The 14159-nt window shown below is 40.3% G+C and overlaps 1 protein-coding gene across 2 annotated transcripts in view; it reads right to left on the bottom strand.

Annotated features, from left to right (window-relative positions):
- LOC126481470 (ADAM 17-like protease) overlaps positions 1 to 14159 on the bottom strand; it is a 147681-nt gene that overhangs the window by 87404 nt on the left and 46118 nt on the right. For both annotated transcript variants that reach the window (XM_050105247.1, XM_050105248.1), the window contains one exon: positions 7959 to 8080. In XM_050105247.1, coding sequence (XP_049961204.1) covers positions 7959 to 8080 — 122 coding nt within the window. The remainder of the gene's footprint in view (positions 1 to 7958; positions 8081 to 14159) is intronic.

Raw genomic sequence — 14159 nt, 5'->3', positions numbered from 1 at the left:
TGAGGTCACCATTCACAAGTAAATTCAATTTTATTTATTAAAATAAACATCTTTCAACCACAAATATGTTTCCCTTTCTATTACTTAACCATCCCTTTTTTTCATTTTATTTACAAATGTTTCTGAATTTGCTATCTCGTCAACTGCTGGGAACCTTACAAAAAAATCTAATGATTATACAGCCAAGTTAACCATAGTGTGATAAATGCAGCAATGCGTTACCACGCCTTTGACAAGTGTTCAAACGAAAATTTCAACTTCTGCTATTTCGACCACAAGTTTTAAGATTAATTGCAATAGTCAAAAGAGAGAGGAGAGCCCACAGAGTGAGGTGGCACAGTGGTAAAACACCGGTCCTGTATTCGCACAGATGACAGTTCAGTTCTCCATTCACACATCCTAAATCAATTAAGGTGAAGGCTAGAGTGGTTCCTTTTAAGGGCACAACTGATTCCTTTTCTAGCCTTCCACAATCATAATTCACACTCTGTCTCAAAGAATCTCGTAACTGACAGAGTATTAAATCTTCCTTACTTTATTCTAGTTACTTTTTTTTTGTATAATAAAAAGCATTTGCCTGGTATGGAGTTATGCCTGAATATTATCTTGTACGACACCAGTAAATGAAACTGTGTGACATATATTAACTTACCAATTTTTATATCCATATGTTGGCAATTACTTTTATAGCAAAAGCAGTTGAACATAAATGTTCCAGTAAGTGTGCTATAGGGCTGTTACAGTTTTTTTCCTTCAATATGTACTTCCAAGAATGTTCTTGCCTTCCTCTGAGAATGCCAGACAGGCATAAGAAGATATACAGTTTAACACGTAATTTAAAGTATAATTTTCAATTTTTTACAAGTACAATAGAGCATAGCTACCTGTGGATGACATATCTGCAGTGATAAGCACTCCCTTGCCCTGTAATCTGAAGGCCTCACAAAGGCATTTACAGATAAGCAGTACCCCTCAAACCCAGACCACAAACAGGTTTTCTGTGCAAATCTTCACACACTCCCAATCCTCCAGCCACCCCCAAGAATCTGCTGCAAAGGAATTCCCCCTCATCACCCAAGTCACTCTGGACTGGAACAACTGAACTATATCCTTTGTCAGGACTTTGATTATATGTCACCCTGCCCTGAAATGAGAAACATCTTGCGCAAGATCCTTCCATCACCCACCCAACCTCTACAACATTCTAGTCCATTCCTATGCCACCACCACTCGCGACCCCTTGCCACAGGGGCCATATCCCTGTGGCAGACCAAGGTGCAAGACCTGTGCAATACACCCACCAAGCAACTCTTACCCAAGTCGTGTCGCAGGCTTATCTTACCCCCTCAGATGCCAGGCCCCATGTGTAAGCAGTTATGTCATACACCAATCCTGCTGCAAACACTGCATAGTCTCTTATTTTGGTATGACTACCAACCAGTTGTCCACCAGGATGAATGGCCACCACAAAACTGTTGTCAAGGGCCAAGTTGACCACCCAGTGGCACAACATGCAGCTGAGCACAACATGCTCAATTTCAGTGCTTCTACATCCAAGCCATCTGGATGCTTCCCTTCACCATCAGCTTATCTGAACTTGGGAGTTATCATTACAACACATCCTTCACTCTCATAATTGTCCTGGCCTCAATCTCAGATAATCCACTATCCCTGCACCCTTCACCTAACAGTTTCCCCTCTCTCTATCCTGTCACCTCCTCTTATCCTCATCCACATCTCGCCTTCAGAACGTGGCACTTTCCACTGGCTGCTACAACTGTACCTGCCACCCCTCCCTTCCACATTCCTAGTCAGCAAACCGGCCTTCGTCCGAGCTGCCAGACCCAGCCCCAGTCTCTCTCCCTGACTCCCGCCTCCCTCTCACTCTACACACCTCACCTGACTCTACCCCCATGACAAACAGCCCAACTCTCGTGAAATAGCACTGGCACTGTCTGTCTAGCTGGCACCGTTTAGGAGCACAGTAATGTGCATGCATGTTGGGAATATGTGTGTCTTTGTGTGCTCTAGCTCGTCAAAGGATGACTTCAAAAGCTAGTTTGTTTTTATGTGGGCCTATGGACAACCCAACGCTTCTGGTTTTCAGTGAGCAGTCCCCTTTAAGCCTAAAGTATTTAATTATATTGAAAGAGTTAGCTACATTCTGTCTGTTTCATGTAGAATAAGATCCAGTTTAATATGTCAACTTCTTGCAAAAATTGCAACACCAAGAGGATGCATGCGACTGATATGAACTTGATTCATTCAATCATCATGTACAACACGCACTCGCAACCGCAACTCGCAAACATGACTGCAGTCTCCGGCAACTGAAACCAGTGTGGTTTCAGTTGTTTGGGACTGCAGTCATGTGTGCGAGTTGCATTTGCGTGAGTGTGAGTGTGAGTGTGTGTGTGTGTGTGTGTGTGTGTGTGTGTGTGTGTGTGTGTGTGTGTGTGAGAGAGAGAGAGAGAGAGAGAGAGAGAGAGAGAGAGAGAGAGAGAGAGAGAGAGAGATCTATTCTTGCCGAGTCCAATGATCGAAAGCATTGTTACATTCCATCCTGGATTTTCCATTGTTTGATTAAATTATCATGTTCTGTGGATCCCATAAAGAACAACCTTCAGGGATATTGAATAAGACAAGGTATACATCTATAATCTGTCTATGTATTAACAATAAACTATCACTACAGTACTTGCTGCTGTTCCTGCTCAAGGTAAAACTGTCATAAAACAAAAGGCTGGTTTGAACACCACAGTGATTGACTAAGGGTGGTCCTACTGAAGGTGATATACATGTGCCTTCTTTGAACATTTAAACTGACTTATCCAGTCAGTTATGGTGGGAGGTACAGTTTGATGTGAACTCAAAACCACAGTGCAACTCGGCCTTTGTGACATTAACAATTACTGTCAGAGGATTAAAGAAGTGATGGTGACAGATAAACATCCTAGGACCAGGCAATGAATCTGACACCTTTGCATCCACAGTCTGGCATTTACACACTGAGCCACACTATTCATGCCTATGACCCCTAAATTTAATCAAGTAAACTGTAGAGATAAGACTATCGCTTGATAACAGCTGTTGCCTACTGAGTTACATTAAACAGCTTTTGTTTGTCTCCTGTTATGAGCTTAATATTTACTTTATTACAATGGTACTTTTATCTCCTAATTTTTTTTTTTTTTAACAATTAGCTGAAAGAATTTCCCAGTCCCTGAATCTAGGCATACAGATAACCTGAAAAAGAGATGCTAAAGAGAAATTTTTAATTTTCTTTTGATTTGGTAGGATTCCCAATTTCTTGCTTTATATTAGGTGAGGGATTGTTAAATAGCTTTGCATCAGAGCACATAATTATGGTTTGAATCTAGGTAAAGAGGCAAAGACTCAATGAAAATTATTTTTGCACCTTGTTTTCAGATTGTGTACACCACAGTTCAGCTGAAACTGATTTTTGAATCAAAGTATTGGCAAATTTCAAGATCCTTAAACAGATTTCTGCAGAAGTAAAGCTGTGATGACGTGTCATGAGCTGCGATGGGTAGCTCAGATAGTAGAGCACTTGCCCACAAAATACAAACGTCCCGGGTTTGAGGCCCAGTCCAACACTCAGCTTTAATCTGTCAGGAAGTTTCACATCAGCACACACACTGCTGCAAAGTGAAATTTAATTCTGTATACGGTAATCTATTTGCACAATATTCTTGCTGCTCACTTCTGCTGAATACATGCTTACTTTACTTAAAGTGCACTATCCTAGATGATAATTACATGACAAAGATTGGGTAGGCCCATATGACAGTGCACAAATGGTTGTGATTAGAAATCTGTATGTAGTCCCTCACTCTGAGAACTCATTGTATGTTTAAGTACATATAAACTGTGATCGGAGCCTCTAAATGCTTTGACAAGGAAGGCCTGTGGAATTTCTCTCCATTGGTTTGTATGCTGTTACATAATGCATCAACAGTGGTTACTGGAGGATATTGCTTAACAAGTTTGTGACCATACATGTCCCAATCATGTTCAATGGGCAACAGGCCAGGCAAATAAGATATCCATTGCTCTTCAATATGTTTGCTCAGTCTTTACCACAAATTATCAGACATCATTCTGCTGGAAGATAATGTGATGACACCTGATATCTGTCCACAATGTCATTAAATGTCATCACTACTGTTGTGTTTAATAGGTAAATGGCAACACTTGCAGAGCAGCTTCTGGGGGTCACCACTGAAAAACCTAGATTTTGCCATTAAGCTCACCAGCACACTGTTGCCCAAAGCAGTGGAAGGTGGAAGGAATCTGCTGAATACACAATTAACTTTACTTTATGTGCACTATCCCAGATGATAATTCCTTAATAAGGAATGGATAGGTCTATTTGACGCCAAGCAACCATGTACAGGACTAGCAGTTGTCAAGTCCCTTATGGCCATATGGACAAGAGGCAGTCAACCCACTCACAAGGGGAAGAAGGCCTCAGACACGGCCAACCGATTCGGCTCAGATTTGGTAGGTCGCTTGTATACAACCTAAAATGAAGGACTCTAAGATATTTTAGATCAACACCCCCACATTTTTGAGAAAATCATCCCTAAAGGTTATGACAAGCAATCGACTCAAAATTGGCGGGATCGATAGATAATTGTAAATAAAGCATTTTTCATCATCAGGTATGGGGTCCGAAAACACATACTTTTCCAGAAATCGATGCAACAAACTGTTACAGCTGCCGCTTCTGTGCCCACATAGTAAACTCTTTTCGCCCACAGTGGCGATAGCGCAACAGCAAGGTAACTGCCAGGGAATCGGAAAACCTGGGTTCGAATCTCGAAAAAACCTACTGGATGTTGTTCTTTTCGTTTGTATTTTTCCATATCTCAATTGATAGGGATATGGGTTACTAAGGTAAGTAAAAATAAGGAATGATAATAATAAGGTAGGTAAACTAATTTCTCAAACGCCATGAGTTGTGTATAGTATTAAACTTTTACGTCTTGTCACATGAAAACAACTCCGAGTAAAAGTGCTGTGAATTCCTCACGAGGGATCACAGACAGCCAAGCCGGCGATGCTTGTTTACAGCAAGGTATGGGACAGAATGCACGCGAGGAGAATTATGTTGTCCCAGTTGCCTCTTCGTCATATAATAGCTGTGAACCTGGAGGAGAGAAGGTGTCCAGCACGAGCCTTACAGAAGTCAATCAGAAGTAGTTGTTTTAGTCATTAGGCTCCCACGAACCGTGCGGATACTTGTAGTAATTTTTCCATTGTTTATGCGCCGAATGAAATGCGTTTTGTGAATGAATACAGTGTTCTTCTGTAAGTAACATATGACGAGTACTGTATGTAGTTTGTAGTAATTAGCTCATCTGTTTATGCCGTAGTAACTAGTTATTGTTTGTTGTGTCATATCTTTCAGGTGCATAATCTGAATAATGGAGGACGTACACCCTTCGACTAGCGCTGTAATATGTAGTTGGGAGCCTGTCACAGACGATGGCAAGCGGTAAGTTACCGACGCTGTGTTTTGGTTTGTAAAAGTGTTGCAAGACAGATGCATTACCAATGCACTACCGGAAGCTGGCAGTTCTGTTTCTCGGCATTCCAGATTGATAGGAGCGGCTATCGTCAAGCGATTTTTGGAGCTGATGAACAAAATGACTTTTGTTGATACTGAAGACTAAGCAGAAAGATATCCCGACTAGTGAATCGCAAAATGGCCACAACACTTTGGAAATCTCCACGTCACTGGGAATATGTACTTCATCTGTTGCCAATGAGTATTACAAACCGATTACTAAACGATTGAACTACGGCACTATACCCCTTGAAGTAAAAGTAAAGGCGGTAACGCTATCCATGTATCATTGGAACTTACAAACACTGCAAAAGAATGGAGCAACAACAGCCCTGAAAAGGAAGAAGAACTTAAAAATGTGGGAAAGTGATACCGTGAAAGGAGGGACAAGATAAATAAATGGATATATGACCGATTTGTCGAATCTCGTTGTTGTAATGAGAATGTAACAACGAGAATACTTCAGGAGTGGGCTGCAGGTGCAGCACTTCAATATATGGCCAACAAGGATTTTACGTTTGCTGCATCATTATCTTGGGCAAGAAATTTCAAATCTGAGTATAAAATTCGTCAACGGCACGTCACTAACTACATCTCTCATAAGGAGGCATAAAATATAGAAGATATACAGAAAGTGGCAGCTCTTTTCAGCATGCAAACGGCGTCACGTATGACCGGTTTTAATCGTGATTATGTGATCAACACCGATCAAACAGGATGCGAGTATCGGCTGAACATTAGACGCATGTTATCACATAAGGGAGAAAAACGAACCCTTGTCGCAGTTGGTAGTAAAAACAAACTAACACATTCGTAGATGGCGCAGTATGCCATCACAGCCACTGGAAAAGTGTTGCCTAAGGTTTTCCTGTGTTTACAAGAAACAAATGTTACATTTGGTCCTCAGGTTATAGAAGAGATCAATCGTTTAACCGACTCGTTGAAAAATGTTTACATTACCTGCTCCAGATCCGGGAAACTGACAAATGCGATTTACAGAACATTTCTTGAGAATGTTTTAAAACCATATGTTTCTGATAACAAGTTTTGTCTAATATAATATTGGATTCCTGGAGTGCAAAAATTAATACTACAATATATGACACATTGTTCATAGATGGCGAGGGTCAGCTGACGTGCACAGTAAAAGTAATACCACCAAACTTCACACCTGTGCCGGCTGTGTGATGTTTATTTCTATCACCAGGTTAAAAACTTTATTTCCCAGTTTCAAAATTGCAGTGTGCTTCTGGAAACCCAGCGGGAATTGCACAACCGCACGTATGCAATAATATTCACAGCATAATTCATAACCAACTTTCAGCACAGATTTTTCAGGCAATGATATCGTATGTGTGATATGCATCAAAATTAATTCCCGAAAAAGACATATTTTTAAATGTAAACCAAGTTTATTTTCCGCCGACTCTTCGGAAGGAACAGTGTAGCTGTCGAAAGATTGGGTTCATTAGATGTTCTTGGTGCCGTGAGTATATTTGTTTCAAGTGTTTATATGACAAATACCATCCATCTAGTTGTTCGAAGAAAAGTAAGGACACGTAAAAGTGACTGGAAGAGCCGTTGTAAAGTCACCTGGAGCAACATTTTAGTTGTTTACTATCCCAAGAGGTTCGAGCAATTTATTTACCTACGTTATTATTATCATTCCTTATTGATTTACTTACCTTATGAACCCTCCTATCCCTATCAATTGAGATATGGAAAAATACAAACTAAAAGAAGAACATACAGTAGGTTTCTTCGAGATTCGAACCCGGGTCATCCGATTCCCTGGCAGTTACCTTGGCCTTTGTGCTATTGGTGCTGGCAGCGAAAAGCGTTTACCCTGAGGGTACAAAAGTGGAAGTTGTAAAAGTTTCCGACATCGATTTCTGGAAAAGTATGTGTTTTCGGACCCCATACCTGATGGTGAAAAATGCTCTATTTACAATTATCTATCGATCCCGCCAATTTTGAGTCGATTGCTGATAATAACCTTTAGGGGTGATTTTCTCAAAAACGAGGGTGTGTTGACCTAAAATATCTTAGATTCCTTTGTTTTAGGTTGTACACAAGCGATCTGCCAAATTTGAGCTGAATCGGCTGGCCATGTCTGAGGCCTTCCCCTTGTCAGTGTTCAAATTGCACAGTCCAATTCCAGCCAGTTGCCTGACATCAACATCATCTATTCACTGATTCCACTCAAATATCATTGACCTTGAAGATTGCCTTGTTTGAACCAAAATGTCACACATTATTATCAATGTTCCAGTCACTGATTATTCATTTCTGCTCAAGCTTGCTCATATGTTAGCACCGATTTGTGAAGGGCAGGATTCATTAGAAAATCACAACTTTTACTTACCTCTATATGATACGTTTCATCTGCAACATGGACTGTAGCAGTCATCATTCCATCCTCAAGATGCGCTGTGACATCAGAAGTTACTTCACCAAATACTCGTCCATGATAAAAATTTTCATGATCTGGTAAAAGAAAAGTGTATTTCAGCATTGACTATTTACAGCTGTATGAGGACACACAGGTAGGACATTCATGGTCACAGGACATGTACATTAGTATGTTCTGCAGAAATGATAAGTATTTGAACCACATAGCCTATGGGTTCAAGGTCAACATCGGTATCACAGCACAACACTACCTACTGGTAAAATGTGCCTGCAGCTCTCATTGTTGCCATAAACTGAAGATAATGGATCAATGTGACTTGAGCAGATGTGCAGGATGCCGTGCAGATAGGCACAAAACATACCATCAAATCAGTGAGTTTGAAAGAGGGCACACAATTGGCATGAGGGAATGTGGTGCTTCCTTCTGGGAAATTGCTGCTCATTTGGGATGAAGTGTCTTGGGAGTGCAACGGATGGGTGTAGAGGGGTTTACAGAAGGCCGCGAACATGATGAGATGGATCAGGTTGGACCAACCAGATCACCCCTGAGAAGATTGACATCTGATCCAAATGGCATTGCAGGACAGATCTACATCCTCATTGGCTCTGGTGCAACAATGGAACAGTGTAACACATCATACACTATCAGGGGAGACAGTCCATCACTGTTTATTATAGCATGGGTTACATATGTATCATCCATTTCTCTGCCTACTTTTGACGAATGTGTAGAAGCATGCTAGATGGCAATGGTGTATGATATGATGTCACTGGGGCCAGAAATGGCATCATATAGTGTTTTCGGACAGATCCAGATTTTGTTTGTTTGAAAATGACGGCTGCTTCTTGGTTTGCCACAGGCAGGGGGAGTGGCATCACAGTGACTACATTCACACACGACATACAGTGCCAACTCAAGGTCTTAGGGTTGGGGATGCTATTGCGTTCACCCACAAATCACAGTTGGTGCTTGTCAAGGCCACTGTGACTAGTGTGACCTACGTGAATGACATCCTTCAGCCTGTAGCTGTACCCTTTCTGCACAACACCCCAGATGCCATTTTTCAGCAAGACAATGCATGTCACATCTTGCTGCATGAACGCATGCCTTCTTGGTGTCACAGGATGCCGGCCTTTTGTCCTAGCCTACCAGATCATCAGCCTTGTCACCAATCGAAAATGTGTGCGGGATGGTGAAACGATGGGCACAGCGCTGTGACCCAATGCCAACCACCACAGATGAACTTTGAAACCAGGTGAATGCAGCGTGGATGGCTATACCACAGGATGCCATTCGTGCATTATACATGTCAAAGCCATTACACATGGAACAAGTTACTAGGGCCCATGGTGGACCTGTGCCTGATAGGCAACAGGAAACATGCTGAACCGAGGTGACTGAAATGCTAATCATTTCTGCAGAACATGCTACTAATGTACATGTCCTGTGAATATAAATGCCCTACCTCTAATCATTCAAAGTGTTCTGTCTTTTCTGAACATGAGTGTACACACTAACTAATCAGCTTTTGTGTTTCCATACCCATGATGGAGAAAATCTTACAGATCTATTGCAAAGCTTATGTATATGTGAACTTCACATTAATAACAATATTGAAAGATTCAACTGGTTATTAATCTGTAGCATTTTTTTCAGACTTTCAAAAGTGAGAGGACCAACAGTTAAAATACTGGACTCTCAGAAAAAAATTCTCTTCCTATTTCAGATTCTGACAAAAACTCAGTATTTCAATGACTATCCACACTTCTATGTTAGCAGCAAGGAAACCACTATTTCAAATAAAGCTGTTGCTTTCTCACTTACATTAAATAGCTTAATATTCACATGACTCCATAGGTACTTTCCAAAGAAAGTATTTACCCACTCATGTCACAACAGAGATTTGTTTACAGTACACTAAGAGTTGTTATGCAGCTTTAGAATGAGCATGGCTACTTGCCATGAAGTTAAAAGTGGAGAAACAATATACTAAATTCTGGATGAATGGATGAGAGTTTGAACCCTGCACCTCCTGAATGAGAGACCAGTGCCTTCGCCACCACTGTCACCTCCCTCAGTAGGAGCACTGAGTAACATATGACTTACCATAAACAGAGAAGGAAATACATCCGTATCCATCCACTTAGGAAAAGCAAAGTATGTTGCAGCTAGTTGTAATTCTCATGAAGGCTTTCACTGGATGTATAGCAATAAATATCTGGGACAATTTATTCAAAATGTTTCACAACGTATATTGGACAATGTCCCATTCACAAAATACAAAAACATGGAAATATCAGCAATGGTTGGTCAAAAAAGTATAAACCGTTTGAATGTTCTCTGCCCAGCACAGAAAGAGAGTCATATGGCATTGTTAGCTGAGAAACCTGCCAAGGGGCTGGTTAAGCTACCTAACTGGAAAGTACTATCAGTGCACAATGGCCCCTTTCCATTCTATTTGTAAAAGTTGAGTCTTAAGTGTATCTTTGAGGGTAGGTGCCTGTAATGGATGTCTGTGTTGTATGATGAGAGAAGTGATAAGATGAAACCTACAGCCAGCAATCAACCTACTCCTCTTGAATAACACCAACAATGTCACATGTCCTCATTTCGTGAGACCTGTGTTGAGGTTTGGAATTCAATCCAGGACAATAGTTTGGTGATATTAACATGCAAGGTCTATATAATAAGATAATGTTTTGGAGAATGATTCCCATGTGTTATTTAAATTTGCTGTTTGGTACATATATCACTCTGGTCTTTAGATTGCATTAATCTATGTAGATTCCATAGGTTTTTTTGCTTTATTTGTCAGAACTCTTTGAAGATGTTTTCTGACATTGTTACCTTATCTGATACCTTTATCAACACCCAATGGTGATCAACAATGGCTGTGCTTATGACCAGTACTTCCTATCTGTATTGCAGTATATGGTAATTACACGATCTATTAATATCTCTGTACCTCTACTGCACCTTGTGGGATTATTTACTGGTAGATTAGATAATAAGTGTTGATTCGATCACTGAAATTCCTTGTATAACAGCTTTCTTTCAGTGTGTTAATATTTAGATCACCTACAACTATTATGTATGTGAATTGCCTAACAGCATTGTCTAACAGAACTTCAAGCTCCTTTAAAACAAAACATTTACCCAACTGTCTGGTGATCTGTATATCCCTAATATAAATCACTTTTCCCCTTTGAATGTTGTCCATACTGCTGCTGATTCAAATAGTATTTCTATACAGTTGTCCACTGCCCATGGTATGCTATCCCTCATTTCATCATGTACACATACTGCAACTACTCCACCTTTATGTTGACATCTGCAGTAGTAGTCCACTTTTTCATATTCTTGTATGTTGTAAACAATAATTTCATTTTCTTTTACACCATGTTCTGTCACAACAAATATATGTGATAATTATACTGTTACTAGTACTTCTATCTCATCTAATTTACGCGAAACATTGTGTACCCTGTTGCCCAATACCGCACTCCATTTTGGTTAAACAGCCACCATGTGGAGAAGACTGACACCAACATGATAGGGATCATGAGAATGATTAGTGGCTGTCTAGAGAAACACTACCCTACATTGGCTACTAGTTTTGATCCATATTGTTGCCCCTCATATTCACAGACAAGAAAAGTAAGTAAAGGAATTCAACCAAATTTGAGGCAGTCCCCATATTCCACTGCACAGTGACATGGCTGATGGTTCTGTACAGAGGGTAAAGTCATGTCCCCCCCTCCCCACCCACCCCCTACCATTAGCAGAACTATTTTTGAGGGACAATTTCGCAGTTAATGACATGTGGAGGAGAACAGTGAAAAGTCTTATAACTGGCACAAGCTCAATCTATTATTGACCCTATTTCACTGCTACCAGAAATGAAACTGCCTCACCACATACGGAAAACCCTCAATAAAATAATAATGCCACATGGCATCTATTGTGACTCAACCTACAAATGCGAAAAAACAGTCACTGAACCACAACTGCAGAGAACCTCCTCGCCTGTTAATCACAATGTTACTGAATGCCCTGTTACAGCATAACCACAAGAAAAAAAGTGATTTCTTCGAAGCAACGCACTCTGTACTGGACTGGATTAATGGCTTCAACTTTAAAATTTAAAATTATGTATACACAGTTTGTTATGATTTGTTTTATCCTTGTGACTACACTGTGAAACTTTGTCACTTTGTTTTCTTCTTCTTCTTCCTCCTCCTCCCCCTCCTCCTTTCACTTCACCCTCTTTGGAGTATGGTGAATCAATCATTTCTTTGCATGTTTCCCCTTCCTTTGTGTCCAGTATTTCTTCATTCTCTCTGACCTCCTCCTCTCCATTTCTCTTCTGAGATGAAGGATTTCAACTTCATTTTAAATCTGCCTTGGAACCTTATTTTTGTCTTTAGTACTTATCTGAGTTATTCAATCGAGTAATGACTTTTCTGAAACTTTTAATTGTCTTAGGACTTTTTCAATTTCTGTAAACCAATTAAGTTTGGTTATTCATTTATGGAAGAAGCCAAAAAATCATTTAGTTATCTATTGAAGTTCATTATGAGAAGATGTACATAAAACTTGTCTTTTTTCGCACAGTATCTAACAAGGGAACCTCCCCATCGCACCCCCTCAGATTTAGTTACAAGTTGGCACAGTGGATAGGCCTTGAAAAACTGAACACAAATCAATTGAGAAAAGAAGAAGAAGTTGTGTGGAACTATGAAAAAATAAGCAAAATATACAAACTGAGTAGTACATGTGCAAGATAGGCAACATCAAGGATGGTGTGAGCACAGGAGTGCCGTGGTCAGTGTGAGCAGCTGCAGAGCGAGAAGTCCTTGGTTCACGTCTTCCCTAGAGTGAGGAGTTTACTTTCTTTATTTTCATGAAGTTATGATCTGTCCGTTCATTCATTGACATCTCTGTTCACTGTATTAAATTTAGTGTCTGTGTTTTGCGACCGCACCACAAAACCGTGCTATTAGTAGACGAAAGGACGTGCCTCTCCAATGGGAACCGAAAACATTTGATCGCAAGGTCATAGGTCAACCGATTCCTCCACAGGAAAACACGTCCGATATATTCTATATGGCACTGGTGACAGCATGTGTGTCACATGACAGGAATATGTTGTCGACCCACCTAACTTGTACACTTGGCGAATGGGTAAAAAGATTCTTCTATCTTGCCCGATTTAGGTTTTCTTGTGGATGTGATAATCACTCCCAAAAAACTGATGAAAACATAAGTGTGTCACATAAACTGAAAATAAAAAATTAAACTTTTCACTCGAGGGAAGACTTGAACCAGGGACCTCTCGTTCCGCAGATGCTCACGCTAACCAAGGGACCACAGCACTCCTGTGCTCACATCATCCTTGATGTTGCATATCTTGCACATGGATGACTCAGTTTGTATATTTTGCTTATTTTTTCAAAGTTCCACACAACTACTTCCTGTTTTCTCGATTGATGTGTGTTCAGTTTTTCAAGGGCTATCCACTGTGCCAACTTATAACTAAATCTGAGGGGGGTGTGATGGGGAGGTTCCCTTGTAAGAGTTTCTCAATTTTTTTTGAGTGTTTCATTCTTAATCTACACTATTTCATTATTATGAAATTTTGTTCTTACGATTTTTCTTACATTTTCTTTTATCTGAGATATTGGGCCCTGGGCTTGGGACCTGTAATAGCACGTTCACTTTCTTTCATATACATTACTTTTATGTGTTATACCTAATCTATGTACGCCATATACTAAATAAATAAATCATTATTTGAAAATAGGTTTCCTCATAAACTAACAGAAAGTACATTAAACACTCAAGAAAAAAAGGGGGTGGGGGTAACTAGAAGGATTAAAATAGCTTGTGAAAGGAAAAGTGAACCATGTGTGCACTCATATCGATTCTGGCCACTTGATCTTCTCTAGCGATTTTTAGCAACAGTTTTCCTTTTGTCCTATGAGGAAGCAGCCTCACAGGTCTTTGAAGGATTTAATTACATGCATAGCTCTCTGCTGCATATTGCCTTACTGGCTGTTCCACATGGAAACAAACGGTCACACACCCAGCATCGAGGCCCGCTCTGTGTTGTGATTGGCGACAATTTAGCATGCAGAGTGTGGCAATCCTGTC

This window comes from Schistocerca serialis, chromosome 5, assembly GCF_023864345.2.
Source record: "Schistocerca serialis cubense isolate TAMUIC-IGC-003099 chromosome 5, iqSchSeri2.2, whole genome shotgun sequence".
Taxonomy (NCBI): domain Eukaryota; kingdom Metazoa; phylum Arthropoda; class Insecta; order Orthoptera; family Acrididae; genus Schistocerca; species Schistocerca serialis.
The sequence above is the reverse complement of the archived record's forward strand: the minus strand, read 5'-3'. Positions and strand labels throughout refer to the sequence as shown.